General features: G+C 43.5%; 2 protein-coding genes across 2 annotated transcripts in view; one reads left to right on the top strand and one right to left on the bottom strand.

The window, feature by feature from the left end:
• LOC141047339 (uncharacterized) overlaps positions 1-25,125 on the top strand; it is a 944,519-nt gene that overhangs the window by 354,587 nt on the left and 564,807 nt on the right.
• The window catches only part of LOC141047282 (uncharacterized), a 48,137-nt gene continuing 37,325 nt past the window's right edge, over positions 14,314-25,125 (bottom strand). The window contains exon 11 of the mRNA XM_073542312.1: positions 14,314-18,792. Coding sequence (XP_073398413.1) covers positions 17,597-18,792 — 1,196 coding nt within the window. The 3' untranslated portion in view covers positions 14,314-17,596. The remainder of the gene's footprint in view (positions 18,793-25,125) is intronic.

Raw genomic sequence — 25,125 nt, 5'->3', positions numbered from 1 at the left:
CTGATAGGCACTATATACAGTGACTGATGGGCACTATATACTGTGACTGATGGGCACTATATACTGTGACTGATGGGCACTATATACAGTGACTGATGAGCGCCAGGCCGGATTGATAATCTGGCGAACCGGGCATATTCCCGGTGGGCCGGCGGCTCTGAACTACAAAATGGGCCGCTGGCCCTTTAAAACTTCTGACTAGGCTCTGCATGCGCTCGCGCTCCTGTTGGTGCACGCGCTGATAAGGGCCGCAGTGGCCACGTCAGTGTGTGAGCGTGGCCCTCATCAGTGCGGGCAAGCAGGAGAGTGCGCTCACGCAGAGTCTAGTCAGAAATTTGAAAGGGCTGCCTGGGCATGCACAGGACGCCTCTCTGTTCTCCTCCAGGGGCGTCGCTAACATGACAGCTCTGGGGCTCTTGTCCTCCTGTGCAGCTGGCTCTGAGGGAGAAAGCCAGCACAGCAATCAAGATGAAACGTCAACATAAGGTCAGGTCAGCATAGGTGGCTGCTCCCAGGGAGACATAAGCTCCTGGTGACAGCTTTTCCTGCTCTCATCTGCTAGTATCCCGGTAGAGAGGAGACACCGGGGGATGTGCAGGGACAGAGCTTCTGTGAGCAGGAGAAGCTGAGGAGCTGCACATGGACACCAGCCTCCCCTGTACCACATAGGACAGTGTGTGTGAGCTGTATATACGTGTGTGACTGTGTGTGTGGCTGTGTGTATGTGTGAGCTGTGTGTATGTGTGTGTGTGAGGCTGTGTGTATGTGTGAGGCTGTGTGTATGTGTGAGGCTGTGTGTGTGTGGCTGTGAGGATGTGTGAGGCTGTGTGTGTGTGTGCGTCTGCTAGTATTCCGGTAGAGAGGAGACACCGGGGGATGTGCAGGGACAGAGCTTCTGTGAGCAGAAGCTGAAGAGCTGCACATGGACACCAGCCTCCCCTGCACCACAGAGGACAGTGTGTGAGCTGTGTGTATGCGTGAGGCTGTGTGTGTGTGTGAGGCTGTGTGTATGCGTGAGGCTGTATGTGTGAGGCTGTGTGTGTGTGTGTGTGTGAGGCTGTGTGTTATGAATGGGTCGCCGAGGAGGAAATAAAAAACAACACAAGCTAAGACTCAGAAAACCAAAGAGGTTGGTAACTATGCAGACTGCAGACCCCTGATCCTAACCACGCAAATAGTAGCAGTCGTTGAGCATTCCTACGGTGGTCTGTTATGATTGCGTGACCGTAGGAGGCAGACACAAAAATAGAAGCTACGTCCAGAAAACCAGAGGAGCTGGCAACTATCCGATTGCAGACCCCTGAACCTATCAACACAACTAGCAGTAGCCATGGGGGGTACCTACGGTGCCCTAGACCCCTCGAACACAGCCGGAGAACTATATAGCCTAAAGATAGAAAGGAAAATCTAAACTGCCCCAGAGCAGGCCCCAAAGTAAAAGGCAGCCCCCAACATATAATGATGTGAAGCAAGATGAAAAAACACACACAGATAGAAAGATAGGCTGAGCAAACGTTGGGGCCCAATTTAATCTAAACAGGAAAGGAAAGGAAAGCTGCTGTCTGCAATCGGCAAAAAACCCTATCAAAAACATAGGCCAGCAAGCTGAAATGGAAAAAGGCCCTGAAGCAACTAAGCTTCAAAACTAAATCAGTACTCTGGTATTTTCAGGAGACAGAGCTAAGGAGTTCAGCTCACCCCAGCAGGGAATGGCTGAAATCCAGAAAAAACAAAGCAAGGACAAATGCAAAAAGCAAGGAAGAAAACTTAGCTTTAGCAGAGCAGGAATTCAGACTGGACTCCAAGGATACCACAGAGAAATCACCCGCAGGGAAAATGGGCGTAGGCAGCCTTATATCCAGTCTGTGACTCCACTCAGCCAGTCATCATCATTAATCTCAGGTGTCTGATAATCAGACTCACTACCTCTCCTTACCAGAAGAGGGAGTTCCTCGGGCCTCAGTGATGAAGGTGAAAATGAACTCATAACAATGGTCCTAGACACCTCGTCACAACCGGAGTGCTAAATAAGACTAAAGCAGGAAAAGAGGAAAACTAACTGCCCCAGAGCAGACCCCAAAGGAAAGACAGCCCCCACATGTATTGACGGTGAAACAAGATGAAAACACAAAGGCAGGAAAATAGGCTGAGCAAACGATGGGGCCAAACTAACTAGAAAGGACAGGAAAGGAAAGAAACTGTCTGCAATCTGCCAAAAACCCTACCAAAAATAATGTCCAACACAACTGATAGCAAAATTAACCCTGAAGTCACTAGACAGAGCAAAAAGAGGCCAATCTAATAAGGGACAAAAAAAAGGCAAATTGGCAAATACAGATAAATAAGAGTGGAAATTCAGCACAGCCCAGCCGGGCTGGCTGACCACACAAAAAACTGAATTGACCAACAAGAGCTAGTGTGAACATTAGCAAAAACAAACTTAACTTGAGAAGACTGGAACAAAGCTGAGTCCAAGACCTGAGAAGCAGACTAAATCACCAGCACCAGGATAGGGCGTCGGCTGTCTTATATCCAGTCTGATACTCCAGAGATCCAATCGTTATCTTCCTCACCAGGTGGCAGATCACTACCAATTAAACCAACCTCATTACCTCCTGTCACCACCAGAGGGAGAACGGAAGGAGAACTCTCAACTAGTGGAGCAGAAAATGAGCTCATAACAGTACCAATTTATTGGCATGAATATCAGAGGCAGAGACCCAAGAATTATCCTCTGGCCATAACCCTTCCATTTGACCAAATACTGGAGTTTCCGTCTAACCAAACGAGAATCCAATATTTTCTCTACCTCATATTCCATATTACCTTTAACCAATATAGGGTCAGGAGGTGCCGCCACAGGAACTACTGGCTCAGCAAACCTCTTCAACAGTGATTTGTGAAATACGTTAAGGATTTTGAACGTAACTGGAAGAGCCAATCGAAAAGAAACAGGATTAAGAATCTCCAAAATCCTATAAGGTCCAATAAATATTGGCTTAAATTTTGGAGATGCAACCTTCATAGGAATATTCTTAGACGACAACCAAACCATATCACCCACTTTAAACCGGGGACCAATGGTCCTATGCCGGTTGGAAAAACGCTGGGCCTTTTCCTGAGAGAGTGACAATTTATCCACCACTTGGTCCCACATCTGCTGCATTCTCACAACCACAGTGTCCACACCTTGGCAGGACGAGGATTCCGCTTGCCCTGAAGAGAATCGAGGATGAAACCCAAAATTACAGAAAAAAGGTGACATCAAAATGGCAGAACTAGCTCTATTGTTCAGCGCAAATTTGGCCAAGGGCAAAAATGAGACCCAATCATCTTGATAAGCAGATATAAAACATCTCAAATAAGACTCCAGGGTCTGGTTTGTTCTCTCAGTCTGCCCATTGGTCTGGGGATGAAACGCGGAGGAGAAGGATAACAGAATTCCCAGATTGGAACAAAAGGCTTTCCAAAATCTGGAAACAAATTGAACCCCTCTATCGGACACAATGTTCTCAGGAATCCCGTGTAACCGAACCACCTGTTGTAAAAACAAGGGTACCAACTCAGCGGAAGATGGCAACTTTGGGAGTGGTACAAGATGGACCATCTTCGAAAATCTATCACAAATTACCCAGATAACAGTCATTCTCTGAGAGACAGGAAGATCAGAAATAAAATCCATTGAGATATCGGTTCATGGCCTCTTGGGTACCGGCAGGGGCATCAGCAACCCACTAGAACGAGAACAGGGTTTAGACCGAGAACAAGTCCCACAGGACTGTACAAAATTCCTGACATCACGAGATAAGGCAGGCCACCAAAACGACCGACTCACCAAATCTCTGGTACCAAACATACCTGGATGACCAGCCAATGTGGAGCAATTGACTTCAGACATCACTCTCTTTCTCCACTGGTCAGGAACATACAATCTTCCCATAGGGCAACACTCAGGTTTATCCTCCTGAAATTCCTCCAGGGCGCGTCTCAAATCGGGCGAAATGGCAGAAAGAACTAACCCCTCACCTAGGATAGTATTAAGCTCGGTCACATTAAGAGAATCAGCAAAGAAACTCCTAGAAGGGGCGTCTGCCTTAACATTCTTAGTGCCCGGAAGAAAAGAGACCACAAAATTAAAACGCGTGAAAAACCACGCCCATCTAGCCTGTCTAGGATTCAAGCGTTTGGCCCACTCCAAATAAGTCAGATTCTTGTGATCGGTGAGGACCACAAATTGATGTCTAGCTCCCTCCAACCAATGTCTCCACTCCTCAAATGCCCATTTCATGGCCAACAATTCCCGATTCCCCACGTCATAGTTGCATTCAGATGGGGAGAACTTTCGAGAAAAGAAGGCACAGGGATTCATTTTAGAAGTCACAGGGTCTTTTTTGGACAAAACAGCTCCTGCACCAATCTCAGAAGCGTCTACCTCCACTTGAAATGGAAGTGAGACATCAGGTTGCCATAAAACTGGAGCTGAAGTAAATCTCCACTTAAGCTCCTGAAATGCTGATACACCCTCAGGAGACCAATTCAGAACATCAGCTCCATTCTTGGTCAGATCAGTCAGTGGTTTGACAATACTAGAAAAATTACCTATAAATTTACGATAGAAATTAGCAAAACCCAAAAACTTCTGAAGAGCCTTCAAAGAAGTAGGCTGAACCCAATCATAAATGGCCTGTACCTTGGCCGGGTCCATTTCAATAGTCGATGGAGATAAGATAAATCCCGAAAATGAAATCCTCTGTACACCAAAGAGACATTTCGATCCCTTAACAAACAGGGAATTCTCCCTCAAAATCCGGAACACGGTCCGGACATGTTCCACATGGGAATCCCAATCACTAGAAAAGATCAAAATATCATCCAGATAGATGATCAAAAACTTATCCACAAAGTCTCGGAAAATATCATTCATAAAGGACTGGAAGACAGAAGGGGCATTAGAGAGCCCAAAAGGCATCACCAGGTACTCAAAATGTCCCTCCGGAGTATTAAACGCCGTCTTCCATTCATCCCCGTGCTTGATGCGAATAAGATTATACACCCCCCTGAGGTCAAGCTTAGTAAACCAGCAGGCACTCTTAACTCTGGAGAATAAATCAGACATCAGAGGTAACGGGTACTGATATTTAACAGTCATCTTGTTAAGGGAACAATATCAATACACGGTCTTAATGAACCATCTTTCTTGGCCACAAAAAAAAAAACAGCACCTAAAGGTGATGAGGAAGGTCTAATATGACCCTTCTCCAACTACTCCTTAATATAGGATCGCATAGCATCATCTTCGAGTACAGATAAGTTGAAAAGCTGACCCTTGGGAAATTTACACCCAGGCATCAACTCAATTGCACAGTCATAACTCCTATGAGGGGGCAAAGATGCAGACTTACTCTCACTAAATACATCAGAGAAATCAGCCAGATAATCAGGAATATCATGAGACTGAGAAGAGGTGGAGAAAACAGGAGCGTCCCTAAGAACACACTGACAACCCCAACTCACCACAGACACAGATCTCCAATCCAAAACTGGGTTATGAGTTTGCAACCAGGGGAAACCCAGAACAATAGTATCATGCAAATTATGCAGCACCAAAAATTTACAATTTTCTTGGTGGTCTGGGGCAACTCGCATTATCACCTGGGTCCAAAACTGAGGTTTATTCTCCGCCAAAGCAGTTGCATCAATACCCCTCAAAGGAATAGGCGTCTGCAGAGGCGTCATGGACAAACCACAACGTTTAGCAAAGTCCAAATCCATCAGATTCAGAGCTGCTCCTGAATCCACAAAAGGCTTAGTGGAAAATGTGGACAAGGAGCAGATCAGAGTAATTGCCAAAAGGAACTTAGGTTGTACACTGCCCACAGCAAATGTGTGTGCAAAACGTTTCTCTCGTTTAGGGCAGACAGAAATAGTATGAGAGGCGTCTCCACAGAAAAAACACAGCTTATTACGCCTTCTAAACTCCTGACGTTGCGCCCTAGACAAAACCCCATCACACTGCATGGGTTCTGACATTTGTTCAAAAGGTGGCAGTGCCTCCCGTGTAGTTTTACGTTCACGTAAACGCCGATCAACTTGAATTGCTAATGACATAGAGCCATCCAGACCAGAGGGAACAGGAAATCCCACCATAACATCTTTTACGGTCTCTGATAAACCTTTCCGAAAGAGGGCTGCCAATGCACTATCATTCCATGTAGTAAGGACCGCCCACTTTCGGAATTTTTGACAGTATAACTCTGCAGGATCCTGACCCTGGTTTAATGCCAACAGGGATCTCTCAGCTTGATCAACGGCATTAGGTTCATCATACAACCCCAAGGCCTGAAAAAATGCATCCACATTAGTCAGAATAGGATTTTCAGGTGTCAGAGAAAACGCCCAATCCTGGGGATCGCCGCGCAGCAAGGAGATGACAATTTTAACCTGCTGCACAGAGCTCCCCGATGAGTTAGGCTTCAAGGCAAGAAATAATTTACAATTATTCTTAAAATTCAAAAATTTAGACCGATCCCCAGAAAACACATCAGGAGTAGGGATCTTGGGTTCAACAGCATGTGATTGAGCGAGATAGGCGGAAATTCCCTGCACTTCAGCAGCGAGCTGCTCCACACGATCAGACAATTGCTTAATCTCCATTAAGAAAAAAATAAAAATCCTCCTACGGTCCCAGAAAAAAAAAGGAAAAAATGCATACAAAAAAAATTGACACCTTTTCCTTTTTTTTTTTCTTCCTTTTTTCCTGCTTTTGAGTACTCTAGAATCTGCGGTATGGCTGGTGATTCTGTTATGAACGGTTAGCCGAGGAGGAACTAAAAAACAAACAAGCTAAGTCTCAGAAAACCAAAGAGGTTGGTAACTATGCAGACAGCAGACCACTGATCCTAACACGCAACAAGCAGCAGTCGTGGAGCGTTCCTACGGTGGTCCTAGATGCCTCGTCACAACCGGAGAACTAAATAAGCCTAAAGTAGGAAAAGAGGAAAACTAACTGCCCCAGAGCAGACCCCAAAGGAGAGACAGCCCCCCACATGTATTGACGGTTAAACCGGATGAAAACACAAAGGCAGGAAAATAGGCTGAGCAAACGATGGGGCCAAACTAACTAGAAAGGACAGGAAAGGAAAGAAACTGTCTGCAATCTGCCAAAAAACCCTACAAAAATGTCCATCACAACTGATAGCAAAATTAACCCTGAAGTCACTAGACTTCTCCCACTATATCAGCACTCTGAAATATTCTGAGACAGAGCAAAAAGAGGCCAATCTAATACGGAACAAAAAAAAAAAAGACAATTTGGCAAATAAGTGTGGAAATTCAGCACAGCCCAGCCGGGCTGGCTAACCACACAAAAAACTGAAATGACCAACAAGAGCAAGTGTGAACATTAGCAAAAAAACAAACTTATCTTGAGATGACTGGAACAGAGCTGAGTCCTAGACTTGAGAAGCAGACTGAATCACCAGCAATAGGATAGGGCGTCGGCTGTCTAATATCTCTGATCCTCCAGAGATCCAATCGTTATCTTCCTCACCAGGTGGCAAATCACTACCACTTAAACCAACCTCTCTACCTCCTGTCACCACCAGAGGGAGAAAGGAAGGGGAACTCTCAACTGGTGGAGCAGAAAATGAGCTCATAAAACTGCCCCATATGACCTACCCAATCTGTCCCATGATCCTGCCCCATCTGTCTCCATCTTACCTATCCTGCCTCATGATCCTGTCCCATGTCTCCATCCTGTCCCCGTGCCTCCCATCCTGCGGGGGGAGTGTGTTAATGTTTTTAAATGAGGAAGCAACATATGAGGGACATGTTACGATTGGGATTTGAGCCTCCTGGGTCATCTTGCATGCAATGAAATTTTGAGGTCTATCCACAGATTTTCAATGATGTTCAGATCATGGGACTGTGAGGGCCATTGTAAAACCTTCAGATTGAACCTTTTGAGGTAGTCTATTGTGGATTTTGATGTGTGTTTAGGATCATTATCCATTTGTAGAAGCCATCCTCTTTTCATCCTGAGTTTTTTTTTTTTTACAGATGTTATGTTTATATCAAGAATTTGTTGAAATTTCATTGAATCCATTGTCCCTTCTATGCATGAAATGTTCCCCGCTCCATTGGCTGCAGCACAACTCCAAAGCATGATTGATCCACCCCCATGCTTAATAGTGGGCAAGATGTTCTTTTCTTGAAATTCTGTGCACTTTTTCTCCACACATACCTTTGATAATTGTGGCCAGAGTTCTACTTTAACCTCATTGATCCACAGGACTTGATTCCAAAATGCATCAAGCTTGTTAAGATTTTCTTCCATGAAGGCCATATTTGTGCATGTGTCTCTGAACAGTAGAACAATGTACCACATCTCCAGAGTCTGCTAAATCTTTCTGAAGTTCTTTTGCAGTCATGTGGGGGGTTCTGATTTGCTTCTCTAGCAATCCTACGAGCAGCTCTTGATGAAACTTTGCTTGATCTTCAAGATCTTATCTTGACCTCCATTGTTCCTGTTAACTGCCATTTCTAAATTACATTTAGAAGTGAAGTAAGGGCAACTTGAAGAAAAAGCTTTGCTATCTTCTTTTAGCCTTCTGCTTTGTGGGCCTCCACCATTTTCATTTTCAGAGTGCTAGGCAGTTGCTTAGAATAACCCAAGGCAGCTTTTTTGTGGCACAAGGTTAAAGGCTGTGCTTTTATAAAGCTGGGACATTTTCATAACCTGGCTTTTCCTAACGATGATAGGGAACAAGTCATAACTAGTGATGAGCGAGCACTAAAATGCTCGGGTGCTCGTTGCTCGGGTCAAGCAAATTGGAATACTTGGGTACTCTGACAGAGCAATGAGCCCAATATAAGTCTATGGGAGACACAAGCATTTTTACCGCGATCCCCCCAGGTGTCCTTTCAAGGTCTAAAAACATCAGAAAATGATGGAAACACTGCTCAAATGACAAGGGAACATAATGGCAACTGCCCCTGGAAGCATTTCTCACTCCTAGGTCACAGCTCTAAACAATGTTGTCAGAGTTTCACGCCCTTCTTACAGGTGCACCAAAAACCTACAAAAACTAAACCAAAATGGATTTTGCTGGTAAACATGTTAAGGAACATCCTTTCCAGGTTAATGACTTATCTAAGCCAAAATAATTAGCCCAAGACAAAAATGTTCCTCCACTTGGGCTATGTTCACACAGCATTTTTGAGGTGTTTTGCAACTTTAGCATTGCTTTCAACCAATATAAATGCATTCACTGGGAAATGTCATTGTAACATTTAACAACCCTAGCTGGCCATGTGGTGTGTGACACATAAGCAGACACATCTTGTCTCATTTATGAAGGAGGGACTCTAAAAGTCACAGAGCCTATTTTTACAGGGGCATCAGACAGCTTTAATCTTCTTAAAGGGCCATTATTAACCCCTTTACTCCCAAGAGTGGTTTGCACGTTAATGACCGGGCCAATTTTTACAATTCTGACCACTGTCCCTTTATAAGGTCATAACTCTGGAACGCTTCCATGGATCCCGGTGATTCTGATATTGCTTTCTTGTGGTAAATTGTACTTCATGTTAGTGGTAAAATTTCATTCATATAACTTGCATTTATTTTGTGACAAAAAACAGAAATTTGGTGAAAATTTTGAAAATTACGCAATTTTTCAAATTTGAATTTTGATGCCCTTAAAAGACAGAGATATGGCACACAAAAAACTTAATAAGTAACATTTCCCACATGTTTACTTTACATCAGCACAATTTTGGAACCAAAATTTTTTTTTGTTAGGAAGTTATACGGGTTAAAAGTTGACCAGCGATTTCTCATTTTTCCAACACCCAGAACTTTGCCAGTGTTCCCCTGCCTCTGCTGGACTGGAGATGTCTCTCTCGCCTATACTTCTTGGTTGGCCAACGAACTGTTATGTCTGCTGCCAGCGTTTTGAGATGGCAATTTTTTAAATAATCCTGCAACAATGGCCCTCTGGTGCTGCATCATTTTAGTACACCTGTCTGCCTCTAAAACAAGAGATTGAAAGTTCTCCTTTTAGCATGGGTCTAAAAGTGTCACTACCCAGGAATGACTGTTACCCAATATTTTTACAATACGAGGGTCACGGGAAAGACAGCACAACATAAAGTCAGCCATGTGTGCCAGACGGGTAACAGGCAAGCCTTCCGTGTCCTCACCAATAGGACAACTGACAAAGGTGTCCTCCTCCTCCCTGTCCTCAGGCCATCCATGCCGAACAGACGGTATGACAGCTGTGCTTGTAGTACCGCCTATAGCGCATGAAAGTAGCTCCTGTTCTTCCTCCTCCTCCTCATTGTCAACCAATCCACGTTGGGATGACATGAGGCTGGGCTGTGTGTAATCACCCTGTATGGTCCCTTGCTCCATGTCCTCGTGCTCCGCCTGCAATGCATCCTCTTTCATTGTGAGCACAGAGCTTTTCAGAATGCAGTGAAGTGGGATAGTGATGCTAATTATGGCGTCATCGCAGCTCACCATCTTGGTGGACTCCTCAAAGTTTTGGAGGATGGCACATGTCAGACATCAATGTCCACTCCAGAGGTATTATGTGTGGAGTCGCAACAAAATATCGATGGCCGTGATGATGCTGGTATTAAACAACTGCCCTCTTCTGCTCACAAATCCTTTCCAACATATGAAGTGCAGAGTTCCAACGCGTGGGGACATCACACACCAGTCGGTGAGCCGGAATCTGCAATCACTGCTGAAGCACGGCAAGGGCAGCTGAAGCTGTAGCTGACTTTTTAAAACGGGCACACAGGTGGCGTACTTTCACAAGCAGACCCGGCAGCTTCGGGTAGCTTTTTAGAAAACGTTGAACAACAAGGTTAAGCACATGGGCCAGGCATGGTACATGTGTCAGCTCTCCTCACCTCAGAGCCACCAGGTTCCTGCCATTGTCACACAAAACCATGCCTGGCTGGAGGTTCAGCAGTGTCAGCCACTAACAAACAGGCATTCCCACATGTATTCAGCCTGTCTGCAAGTCAAGCAGATAAGACGACGAAAACGAAATCTCTGAGCACGCTAAAATACTCAGAGGACACCCGAGCATGCTCGGGAAAACCCGAGAAATGAGTATACTCGCTCATCATTAGTCAACAACTCTTCAGCACTGTGCGGTTTGTCACCTAAGCATATTAGCTTCAGCACAGCCTGTTGCCGCTTGGCTGAGGCAGTGCTTCTAGCTTGTGACTAATGTACTCATTTCGGATATGGAGGCTGAAGAGGAGAGGAGGTGCAGGAGCTGTACACTGTGGGGGCAATCCTGATTGACATATGGCCTGCAATTCTTGGCGTCGGGAGGACGTGTTCCATCCCAAGGTCTGACTGGGTCCTGGCTTCCACTATGCTATGTGTGCCGTCAGCGAGATGTATCGTCCCTGGCCACAAGCACTTGTCCATGTGTCCGTAGTTAGGTGTACTTTCCCAGTAACTGCATTGTTGAGGGCATAGGTAATGTTGTGGGATGGCACAGCAGGAGAAATAGTCGCGGTTGGGGACCGAGTACCTTGGGACAGCAACCGCTACCGGGTTGCGGAAGCTTCAGTCTCTACGAACCTAAAAGGCAACTTTTTGAGCGCAAGCAGATGAGAAATGTGTGAATTTAGTACTGTGGCCTGTGGGGCATTGGCTGCGTATTTCTGCTAACGTTCCAATGACTGGGCTATGGACAACTGAAGGCTGCGCTGGGACAAGGACGTGCTTGATGATGGTGCTATTTGAATGTGGGCAACGACAGTTGCAGCGCAGGAGGCATCTTCACATGCACCATGGACGGGATTGACTTGCATGCACAACAGTGGAAGAAGCAGTGGTGTCACCCGCAGACACTGTTCCTGGTGCCTGGGGTTGGGCCCACAAAGTCAGGTGTTTTGCTGCCATGTGCCTGATGATGCTGGTGCTGATAGTTTTGCTACCCCTGGTTATGCTGGCATGACAGGTGTTGCAAATGGCCTGTTTGGGGTTATCGGCAGAGTCTTTAACCCCTTTACCCCCAAAGGTGGTTTGCACGTTAAGGAGCGGGCCAATTTTTACAATTCTGACCACTGTCCCTTTATGAGGTCATAAATTGGGAACGCTTCCATGGATCTTGTTAATTCTGACATTTTTTTTCTCGGGACATAATGTACTTCATGTTAGTGCTAAAATTTCATTCATATAACTTGCGTTTATTTGTGAAAAAAACAGAAATTTGGCAAAAATTCTGAAAATTTTGCAATTTTCCAACTTTGAATTTTTATGCCCTTAAATCACAGAGATATGGCACACAAAAACTTAATAAGTTACATTTCCCACATGTTTACTATACAGCAGCACAATTTTGGAACCAAAAATTTTTTTTGTTAGGAAGTTATAAGGGTTAAAAGTTGACCAGCGATTTCTCATTTACACAACACCATTTTTTTTTTTTAGGGACCACATCACATTTGAAGTCACTTTGAGGGGTCTATATGATAGAAAATATCCAAAAGTGACACCATTCTAAAAACTGCACCCCTGATGGTACTCAAAACCACATTCAAAAAGTTTATTAACACCTCAGGTGCTTCATAGGATTTTTTTGAATGTTTAAAAAAAAAAAAAAAATGAACATTTAACCTTTTTTTCACAAAAAAAAATTACTTCAGGTCCAATTTGTTTTATTTTACCAAGAGTAACAGGAGAAATTGGACTGCAAAAGTTATTGGGCAATTTGTCCTGAGTACGCTGATACCTGATATGTGGGGGGGAACCACTGTTTCGGTGCATGGCAGAGCTTGGAAGGGAAGGAGCGCGGTTTGAGTTTTTCAATGCAAAATTGGCTGTAATTTAGATTGGACGCCATGTCACGTTTGGAGAGCCCCTGATGTGCCTAAACAGTGGAAACCTCCCCACAAGTGACCCCATTTTGGAAACCAGACCCCCCACGGAACTTATCTAGATGTGTGGTGAGAACTTTGAACCGCCAAGGACTTCACAGAATTTTATAACGTACAGCCGTACAATTAAAAAGTCATATTTCTTCCACAAAAATGATCTTTTCACCCCCAATTTTTATTTTCCAAAGGGTAACAGGACCCCAAAAGTTATTGTGCAAATTGTCAAGTACGCCGATACCTGATATGTAGGGGGGAACCACTGCTTCGGTGCATGGCAGAGCTCGTTAGGGAAGGAGCATCCTTTGACACAAAATTGGCTAGATTTGACATTCGGCACCATATCGCGTTTGGAGAGCCCCTGATGTGCCTCAACAGTGGAAACCCCCCCCACAAGTGACCCCATTTTGGAAACTAGACCCCCCCCAAGGGTCTCATCTAGATGTGTGGTGAGCACTTTGAACCCCCAAGTGCTTCACAGAAGTTTATAGCGTAGAGCCATAAAAATAAAAAAATCATATTTTTTTCCACAAAAATTATATTTTTGCCCCCAATTTATTTTCCCAGGGGTAACAGGAGAAATTGGACCCCAAAAGTTGTTGTGCAATTTGTCCCGAGTAAGCTGATACCCCATATGTGGGGGTGAGCCACTGTTCGTGCGCATGGCAGAGCTTGGAAGGGAAGGAGCACTGTCTGACTTTTTCAACGCAGAATTGGCTGGAATTGAGATCAGACGCCATGTTGCGTTTGGAGAGCCCCTGATGTGCCTAAACAGTGGAAACCCCCCAATTCTAACGCCAACCCTAACCCCAACACACCCCTAACCCTAATCTCAGCCCTAACCCTAGTAGGAAAATCGAAATAAACTTTTTTTTATTTTATTATTTTTCCTTAACTAAGGGGGTGATAAAGGGGGGTTTGATTGACAATTTATAGCGGGTTTTTATGTTTGGCATCTGTCACACATTAAAAGACATTTTTATTGTAAAAATAGTTTTTTGCATCACATTTTGAGAGCTAGAATTTTTCCATATTTTGACCCACAGTCATATGAGGTCTTATTTTTTGTGGGATGCGTTGACTTTTTTATTGGTACCATTTTCGGGCATGTGACCTTTTTATCGCTTTTTATTCCGATTTTTGGGACGCAGAATGAACAAAAACCAGCATTTCATGAATTTCTTTGGGGGGGGTTTATACAGTTCCGCTTGTGGTAAAATTGATAAAGCGGTTTTATTCTTCGGATCAGTACAATTACAGTGATACCTCATGTGGAGAAATGGGGTCACTGGGTGCCCTCGTCCGCTGGCCTGGCTGCCTTTAGAAAGACTGCATAGACCAGGGCTCAAACCACTGAACGCCCGCTCTTTCTCCCCGAGGGCAACATACTACACAGACAACGCAGGGTTAGGGTAAAACAGTGTGGCAATGCTTTATTGAACCACAACACCCAATAGCAAACAGAACAATCCCAGCAATTACCCCCAACATGGTGCAAATTACAGGGCCTAACCCTTCCGCTGACTCGCCTGGATGTTACGTCAGAGCTCCCAGGGTCAATATTCCACCTGTGATATACACACAGAGAAGAGATAACAACAAGCGTAGGGAGGTCACAGTCCATACTGTACATACAAGGTCCAAAGCCAGTTGACACGAGAGTCACCACCTGGCTTATCCAACCATCTCCATGAAACCAGGCAACCAGCGGGTCCCAAAACTTGGCTTTCTCCAAACATATCCATGCTTCAGAGATGGTCACTGGATCAGATCTGTGTCCTTCCAGCCAGAGCCCTTCCCTTAGAACCATAGATCCGTGTTATGAATGGGTCGCCGAGGAAAAAAAAAAAAAACACAAGCTAAGTCTCAGAAAACCAGAGGTTGGTAACTATGCAGACTGCAGATCCCTGATTCTAACACGCAACTAGCAGCAGTCGTGGAGCGTGCCTACGTTGGTCCTAGATGCCTCATCACAACCAGAAAGCTAAATAAGCCTAAAGCAGGAAAAGAGGAAAATTAACTGCCCCAGAGCAGACCCCAAAGTAAAGACAGCCCCCCACATGTATTGACGGTGAAACAAGATGAAAACACAAACAAAGGCAGGAAAATAGGCTGAGCAAACGATGGGGCCAAACTAACTAGAAAGGACAGGAAAGGAAAGAAACTGTCTGCAATCTGCCAAACACCCTACCAAAAATAATGTCCAACACATCTGATAGCAAAATTAACCCTGAAGTCACTAGACTTCTCCCACTATATCAGCACTCTGAAATATTCTGAGACAAAGCAAAAAGAGGCCAATCTAATAAGGGACAAAAAAAAAAGAAAATTGGCAAATACAGATAAATAAGAGTGGAAATTCAGCACAGCCCAGCCGGGCTAGCTGACCACACAAAAAACTGAATTGACCAACAAGAGCAAGTGTGAACATTAGCAAAAATAAACTTAACTAGAGAAGACTGGAACAGAGCTGAGTCCAAGACCTGAGAAGCAGACTTAATCACCCGCACAGGATAGGGCGTCAGCTGTCTTATATCCAGTCTGATACTCCAGAGATCCAATCGTTATCCTCCTCGACAGGTGGCAGATCACTACCAATTAAACCAACCTCACTACCTCCTGTCACCACCAGAGGGAGAACAGAAGGAGAACTCTCAACTGGTGGAGCAGAAAATGAGCTCATAACAGATCAGTGTCCCTCAATCCGCAATCACTGCAAGACCACAACAAAGATGGCTGCGGCGTTAGAGTGCCTGGCAGACAATCCCTGTATGTTGCTTAAGTGGAGACCCGAGTTCCCGCTGAGTAATCCTGGAAATACTCGGTGCTCACCAAGTACACAGAGTACAGTGATACTCGGGCGAGTAACGAGTAGTGGCGAGCACGTTCGCTCATCACTAACCATAACCTTATCTGGCTAAGTAAGGTGTGAAGCCTTGCTCAAAATTATCTCAGCACACAAATCTCCACGTGTGCCCAAAGTTTTGCATCAGTCCTATTTCCTTTTTGCAATTAACCTCTTAGTGACAACAGGGTCAATTTTTTAAATTCTGAGCAATGTCACTTTATGTGGTGATAATTCTGGAATGCTTCAGTGACTTTGTCCCAGTGATCCCAGTCCCAGTGATTTTGAGACTGTTTTTTTCGTGGCACATTATAATTTATGATAATGGTAAATTTAGGTTGATATGCTTTGTGTTTATTTATAAAAAATGTATAGTAGTAGTATGCCTTTTCCATTCCTGTAGGGACTTTTGATGCTCAGACAGAAGTATCTCAGTTTTGGCCTTAAGAGAAGTCCACTCCATAGTAGAAAGAGAAGTAGACAGTTGTGCTTCAATAGCTTGTATATTCTGCTTAGTTTCCACTATAGCTTTTTGGAGATATCCTATGGTTAATAATATCCAGGGAACATTTGTTGAGAATCTTTGTATTTTTCACAATACTCCAGATTATCGGAGAAGAGAGTTGGGCGGAGGTTGCCCCTAAGCCCTCTGGGAATTTTACTCGGTCTATGATATTCTGCTAGCGTAGTGCAATGCAGATCATAAGAGGTCAATCTGCGTTTTTCTTTTTCATAGTCCCTAGTCCTCAAGCTCATGGACTGGAGTTCTAAGAAACTCATACTATTTGTATATAATAAAATTTACACTAATTTTGCACGAAACCTATATGAGTGTGCTGTGAATTAGATTATACTGCTACTAGGACCAATTGGTCCATTACACCTGCACCTTGCAACTTAGACAAGAGCGCACGCTAACTTTATCTCTATTTATAAAAAATGTCAGAAACTTGACAAAAATGTAAAAAAAATTGCAATTTTCAAACTTTGAACTTTTTCAAACTTCAAACTCTGAATGATTATCCCTTTAATCCAGATAGATAGTAGTCTCGAAAGCTTGCAATTTGTTACCATCTTTTCATTTAGCCATTAAGAGGTATCAACCACTGAGGACTCTCAATTCTGAATATTTAATCCAGATAGTCATACCACGCAAAAATATTAATAAACAACATTTCCCACATGTCTGCTTTACATCAGCACCATTTTTAAAACGCTAATTTTTTTTTTTCGCCTTTTAGGAAGTTTAAAAATGTAGCAGAAATTTTTCGTTTTTTCAAGGAAATTTACAACTTTTATTTTTTTGAGGGACCTATCCAGGTTTGAAGTGACTTTAGGGGTCCTATATACTGGAAAAACTCAAACGTGACACCATTTTCAAAAGAGCACCCCCTGACATATTGAAAACTTCTGTCAGATAGTTTATTAACCCTGTGATTTTCAGGAATTAATGCAAAGTGGTATAGCAGGAATGAAAAAGTGTTTGTTTACCACTTAAATGTCGGTAACTTCTGAACTGATCGCTATAGCTGGGAGACTCTAAGGCCGCTATTTGGCCATGAACTGCTATGGCAAACATCAGGACCACACAATCATGATCTCAGGTGTGTCAATTAGAGTAAAGCGGAAGGCCCCACAATTTACCATTTATTTGATGTAGTCACTTTTAACAGCAGCAACTAAGGGGTTAAACAGATATGGTCGATGCCAACACTGATCTTTTGTGATACAGCAAGTTGTCAGCTATAGTGTACAGCTGACAGCTGCTGGATTGTCACCTGTATGTGGATGATATTCTCTTGTATCTCAGGTCACTAAAAAGACTTATTGGCTGTCATTAAGGGGTTAATAACATGAAAAAGGCTTCTCCTCTGTGTGCGTTCTCTGGTGGCTATCAAGATGCACTTTCTGGTTAAAACATTTCCCACATTCTGAACAGGAAAAAGGCTTCTCCCCTGTGTGTTTCATTTGGTGTATAACAAGATTTGATTTCTGTGTAAAATATTTCCCACATTCTGAACAGGAAAAAGGCTTCTCCCCTGTGTGGGTTCTCTGATGAACAACAAAATGGGATTTCTGGATAAAACATTTCCCACATTCTGAACAGGAAAAAGGCTTCTCCCCTGTGTGAGTTCTCTGGTGATTAACTAAACATGATTTCTGGGTAAAACATTTCCCACATTCTGAACAGGAAAAAGGCTTCTCCCCTGTGTGAGTTCTCTGGTGATTAACTAAATCTGATTTCTTTGTATAAGATTTCCCACATTCTGAACAGGAAAAAGGCTTCTCTCCTGTGTGAGTTCTCTGGTGTTTAACCAAAAATGATTTCTGTGTAAAACATTTCTCACATTCTGAACAGGAAAAAGGCTTCTCCCCTGTGTGTTTCCTTTGGTGTATAACAAGATTTGATTTCTGTGTAAAATATTTCCCACATTCTAAACATGAAAAAGGCTTCTCCCCTGTGTGAGTTCTCTGGTGATTAACTAAATCTGATTTCTTTGTATAAGATTTCCCACATTCTGAACAGGAAAAAGGCTTCTCCCCTGTGTGAGTTCTCTGGTGTTTAACCAAATCTGATTTCTGGATAAAACATTTCTCACATTCTGAACAGGAAAAAGGCTTCTCCCCTGTGTGCTTCCTTTGGTGTATAACAAGATTTGATTTATTAAGATATTTCCCACATTCTGAACAGGAAAAAATCTTCTCCCCTGTGTGAGTTCTCTGGTGTTTAACCAAAACGGATTTCTGGATAAAACATTTCCCACATTCTGAACATGAAAAAGGCTTCTCCCCTGTGTGAGTTCTCTGGTGTATAACAAAATGTGATTTCTGTGTAAAACATTTCCCACATTCTGAACAGGAAAAAGGCTTCTCCCCTGTGTGAGTTCTCTGGTGATTAACTAAACATGATTTCTGGGTAAAACATTTCCCACATTCTTTACATGAAAATGACTTCTTCCCTTTGTGACTTCTCTGGTGCATAACAAAATGTGATTGCTGTGAAGATGTCCGCTGTCGCTCTGATCGCCTGGTGCAGTCACCTACCAAAAATAAAATATTTTTGAATAAAATATCCTTGAATTTTATATTTTTGAACATTTTTACTGAACATGTCTGTAAAAATAGCATGTAAAAAATTTGAATTATTCACCAAGACAATGACAGCTCACAGTCTAATAGAAAACCTCATAGGATGAATCAGTGGAGCGTGGTGTTCAACTGTTTGTTCATTCTACCTCCCAAATATGGAATAAAATGCCAAACAAAGTTATATAGGTGAAAATAATACCAATAAAAACATCTACTCATCTCACAATAAACAAGTCCCACTTGGGCCCATCATCTGTCAATGGAAAAACAGAATATATATAAACTTGGCACACACCAAAGGTTTCTGATGCAGAAAGGTGATTTTTAATTATACAACAGTACATAGATATACAGACGTTTCAGTCTAGTGCACTTGGGATTCGCGGCGGATACTGCGTCCACACTCCACAAACCACCACGCAGTGGGACGGCTTCATGTGCCTCCTCACAGGATTGGTCTATCTCACAAAGCCCAGTCACTAAGAATCTTACAGTACAATATATCGTACATTGATGAAGGTCCTAGACCGAAACGTCTGTGTATGTATGTACTGTTGTAGAATTAAAAATCACCTTTCTGCATCAGAAACCTTTGGTGTGTGCCAAGTTTATATATATTTAGTTCACGGATTGGGATCCTACTTGGGCACCACCTACAATTCTCAGGGTTGTGCCAACGGTTTTGTTCTTACAATGGAAAAACAGAGGCTTCCACATTATTAGTGGCTAAAAAGCTCTTGAAAAGCAACATGGCTTTCTTAAATCAATCCTGTAATATCCACTCTCCCAAAGTCAAATCTTCCCCTCACTTCTGAGTCTTGCATTGTGACAAAACCACACTCAGCATCTATGTATTTGGCATTACTATAGTGAGAAGAACCAAAATAATTTGCGCTGTGTCTCTCCTGGAGCACAATCTGAGCACTATGTGTTGGGCAATAAAATGGCAAATGTGCAATTTTCATTCTGCAACATCTGCTGCTAATTTCCAGAAAGTGGCTGTGGATTCAAATTAGATCAATATAGATAATCACGGCACTCATCGAGTATGAAGTATTGGTGCTCAAGTAGGGTATCCAGCCCGTCTTATCCGCAGAGAAAACTTGGCACTCAAAAAACTTTTTTGGCAGTAAAAATATTCCATTTATTAACATCCAGGTGACAATTAAGTTAAACGTTTTTGGTCCCAGATTGGACCTTCATCAGAACTATAATTGGTCCAGATGGTAGAAAACATACATAAAAAATGGACAAGACAAAAAGAAAAAAAAATCATATATTAAACAATGAAAATGGAATAATAAAACAGACAAATAATAAAGTAATTAAAGTCTTTCCATGTTTCCGGTAAGGAAACACGGAGATAGTGCTGAAAAGCGTAATGGTAGCTATATCTTTTGTAAAGGATATATGTGCACCGCTACAGCACTAGCCCAATAGATGTGATTGTCCGTGGGTGAAATGAAAACTATACTCCTCACCAAATTGAACGATTTTCTACTTGGATATGGGGTCTCCATGGCAACTGCTAATATTCTTGGTGATTTTCTTTTGACATGTTTATGATGCATGTAAAGACTTTATTTTATTATTTCTCTGTTTTATTCCATTTCCATTGTTTAATATATGATTTTTTTTCTTTTTGTCTTGTCCATATTATATGTATGTTTTCTACCATCTGGACCAAATATAGTTCTGATGAAGGTCCAATCTGGGACCGAAAACGTTTAACATAATTGTCACTTGGATGTTAATAAATGGAATATTTTACTGCAAAAAAAAATTTTTGGAGTGCCAACTTTCCCTGTGGATTCAAAATAGTCACTACTCCTAGAGTAATTCACTGAGACACATAATTTCCAATGTAAAGTCACTTTATGGGGATTTCTACTGCTCTAGTTTTCTGCCATTTTTCATATTAGGGCTTCTGCAAATGGTGTGTCTCTTCTCCTCTGGGACCTGCCCCTATGACGTCTGCTTCTGTCACCAGGAGCCTTATTCATTCTGCAGGCGGCACTGGTAATGGAGGAGATGTTGGAACAAGAAGATCTGGGCAGCGCAGGCTCTGTCCAGCCACTCAGATTAGGGATGCTTGGGCCAGTAGTACCATCCGGTCTCGCAGTATGGGTGTGGGCTGTCCAGCTGCAGTAATCTGCTACCTGCTTCCACCAGTTGGATAGCACCATATTTTACTAAAGCTCAAAGCATATGGCCGGAATCTGCCAGATACAGCGTTGTTCTCCTCTGGTTCAGTCCTCTGTGCTCAGCTCCCGGCTTGTACATTTGTTTGCTGTTGTGACACCAGCCAGTTTACTGACTACTCCTGCGTCTTTTGATTTTTGTTTTTTCTCTGCTTTCCTGCTTCTGACCTGGCTATCTGACTTTTCTTCGTGCCATCTCACATGACAGAACAGCAGGTAACACCGTGGTCCAAGTATAGGGGGTCTCTGTGTAAGTCTAGATTCTTGTAGATAAAGGGTGATGAGGAAGGCAATCCGTGGGATCTGGAAAACTGAGTAGAAAACACCAAACCTGTTCATGGAGGCCATCTTTTGAGCTGCCAGGTGACCACGAACAGTACCCCCAATACATTGTGTCTGCAAACTATTCCAGCTAGATCTGCATTCAAATAGCTAAATGGCGCTCCTTCCCTTCTGAACACTGCCATGTGCCCAGACAGTAGTGTAAAACCGTATATAGGGTATTGTTGGATTCAAACAGAATTTTGAAAATAATTTGTAAGATCCATTTGTTTTCTATTATCCTTTGTGAATAATTCCATAGTTATCTTATCACCATATAAAGTGACATTCGTCAGATTTGAAAAAATAGGCCCTGATTAAGAACAAAAAACTGGCTGCGGGAAGAGGTTAAATCAGAGTATTTTGGGCACTATCTACTGTAGTAAAAAACTGACTATATACAATAACACATCTACAGAAATGATCAAACTCAACAGTCTTCTTCAATAAAAAATGAGTAACTAGTGATGAAACCTCTCTGGGGTAATTACAGTTACGGGGCTCGGTGGCTCTTGGCAATCTAAACTATCGTAAAGTCCAATATTTTCTGTCAGATGAGTTTCAAGAAGAAATATTATACAATTAAAGAGAGCTTTTCATATTAGTGCAGAGCTGAGGTGTCTTAAATTTAGGTCCCAGGCAGTTGGCAGATGAATTCGAGACCATTTTTTTTTTTTTTTTAAAGATAGCAGTGGAAACGCTTAAAAAACGCATTCCCATGCAATCCTATGGGATTCCACAGTTGCTGTGCCCATGCTGCGGATTTTCCCGCTGTGGAATCGCATAGCAGTAAAATCCACAGTATGTTAATTATTTCTGCAGAATCGCGGCGATTCTGCCGTCATAGGATTGCACTGAAATGCTCATTTTACACATTTGGATATGCCCACCAAGCGTAAAGTGAGCACTTCATGTGCAGGTGGTACCCAGGGTCTGGAGAGGAGACTCTGCTCCATGCCCTGGGTACCATATTCCTGTAAAAAATAGATTTAAAATAAAAATAAATAAATAAAAATCAATGAAAAATAGGGATATACTTGCCCTCTGATGGCCCCGGAGTTGTCCCGGCCCTCTTTGGCCCTAGCGGCAACTTCTATTCCCAGGGATAGATTGCGCGAATGACCTCTGATGAGGTCACGGTCTCATCAGAGGTCATTTGTGCAATGCATCCCTGGCAACGGAAGCTGCCGCCAGCACCGCTGACGACTCCGGGGCCAACAGAAGGTAAGTATATCTCTATTTTTTTATTATTTTAACATTCTATCTTTTAATATTGATGCTGCATAGTATAAAGTTGGTCACACTTGTCACGCATTATGCTTGACAAGTGTGACCAACCTGTCAATCACTTTTCCAAGCGATGCTTCAAATCGCTTGGAAAAGCGCAAGCATTCTACAAGCTAAAAAGGCTTGTGTTTTGCGGGAAAACCCATGCGAATTCCGCATGCGTTTTACCCAAGGCAGGGAGTTGTGGAAATGCTGCGGACACTTCCGCAGCATTTCTGCAATGTGGGCACTTAGAGAATCCCCCCCCCACGTGCTCACCCACCTATCCACTCTCACTTTCCCCATGTGGTGACTTCTCCCGTCTGTGCTCTCTTCTTTGACATGTCTACCCCATGTGCTATCTCCCTTGTCTGCTGTCTCTCTCCTTCCTGTGCTGTGTTCTCCCCTCATGTGCTGTCCCATTTGAGCTGTCTCCCCCTTGTGCTCTGTCTCCCTCACCCCTGTGTCTGACCGTGTACAGAACATACCACAGCTCCTGGGCAGGGGAGGAAGCAAAAGACAATACTGACATTACAGCAGGAGATCGCAGAGGATACATTTTGTGAGGTAAAATATTGTTTAAAACCAGTCAGTGAAATATTTTACCTCACAAAATGAATCCTCTGTGATCCCCTGCTGTAATGTCAGTATTGTCTTTTGCTTTCTTCCCTGCCCAGGAGATGTGGAATGCTCCGTACATGGTCAGACACAGACAATTTTTAAAATGAACTTTCGTTTGCTGGAAAACCCCTTTAATGTAGCTGGCTTCCTCTGCCTGTAGGCACGTCGTGCATCTGCCACAGGGATTAGCCGAATGATTCAGTGTGATAGTGTTGCGCTGGTGGTACCGCACAAGAGGCTGCGTGAGGGTGTGGTGCGTACAGTGTATAGAGTGTGAGTGTGTGTGGTGCGACGGTGTTCCGTTGGTGGTACCACGCAAGAGGCTGTGTTGGTATGTGAGAGTGTGGTGCATACAGCGTATAGAGTGTGTGTGTGGGGTGCGCGACAGTGTTCTGTTGGTGGTACCGCGCAATAGGTTGGTACCATCAGCAGTTTACATATTGAGACACTCATCACTTGGGTGTCCCAATATGGTGGTCGGTGAACTTCCTCCGCTTGGAATTCTGGGATACGGTGACATCTGGACAGAACAGGAAAAGCCTGATTACTTACCGGTAATGCTCTTTTAGTCCACGACAGCACCCACTGGAGGTATCGGATCCGCCCCATCTGGAACAGGAAACTTTACAGAAAGATAAAAGGGGGCGGTCCGCCTCTCCTCCACAGTTTTGTATTTCAGAGTACCAGGAGGACCGCCAAGGGTTAGGCAATGTATTTGCATCTCTTAAACTTTACTTTTTCATCGTTAGTAGATACACCTTTACTATTGATATGTTAGCAGGGAGGGAAGTGAGCGGGTGCTGTCGTGGACTCATTAAAAGAGCATTACCGGTAAGTAATCCGGCTTTTTACCCTTCACCACGACAGCACCCACTGGAGAGATTCTAGAGACCATCACCTGGGAGGGACCACCGTGCAAGGACAGTCCTGCCAAAGCTTAGGTCAGAAGTTGATGAAAGGTCGAGTCTATAATGATTATAGAAGGTAGAAGGAGTTGACCAAATTGCTGCCTTACATATGGTTTCAATTGGAATGTCTCCCCTCTCGGTCAAGGAGGTTGCCACTGCTCTAGTGGAATGTGCTCTGATGCTCTCCGGAGGATCTTCATTTTTCGCGGAGTAGGCTAAGCGAATGGCATCCATGATCCATCGGGAAATGGTGCTCTTCGTGACTCCGTACCCTTTTTTACAGCCCTGAAAAGATATGAACAGAGCCCTACACTGCCTCCAGCTCCTGGACCTCTCAATATATTTTAGGACAGTTCTTCTAACATCCAAGGTGTGGAATTTCTGCTTCTCCGGAGTGGAGGGGTTCCCAAAAAAGGTCGGGAGAAGTATCTCTTGGGATCTATGGAACTTTGTTGATACCCTGGGCAGGTATGAGGGGGTCTGGTTTTAATATTAACCTATCCTGGTATATCTGAAGAAAGGGTGGGTCTATGGATAGCGCTTGGATATCACTTACTCTCCTAGCAGACGTTAGTGCTACTAAGAGGGCCGTCTTGAGTGACAAGCATTTCAGGGATATCGGGTCTATCGGCTCGAAGGGTTCTTCCATCAGGGCGTCTAAGACCAGATTTAAGTCCCATGCAGGGATTGCAGGTATGTGAACCGGAGCTATCCGTTCGCAAGCTGTAGTAAATCGTGAGTTCCACTTATTTCCTGCTATATTATGGCCGTACAGTGCCCCTAATGCGGACACTTGGACTTTCAGTGTTTTTACTGCCAGGCCCAAGTCCTTACCTTTCTGTAGAAATTCCAAGATAGGAACTATCGGAAGTTGCAAAATCTTGGAGAAGTTAGCTACGTTGAAGATCATTAAGGAAGGTGAAGAGTTCTTAGACAGAGCAGAATTATCTCTTCATGTTACAGAAAG

This window comes from Dendrobates tinctorius, unplaced genomic scaffold (genome assembly GCF_039654945.1).
Source record: "Dendrobates tinctorius isolate UK_male_01 unplaced genomic scaffold, ASM3965494v1 ptg000126l, whole genome shotgun sequence".
NCBI classification, from domain to species: domain Eukaryota; kingdom Metazoa; phylum Chordata; class Amphibia; order Anura; family Dendrobatidae; genus Dendrobates; species Dendrobates tinctorius.
The sequence above is the reverse complement of the archived record's forward strand: the minus strand, read 5'-3'. Positions and strand labels throughout refer to the sequence as shown.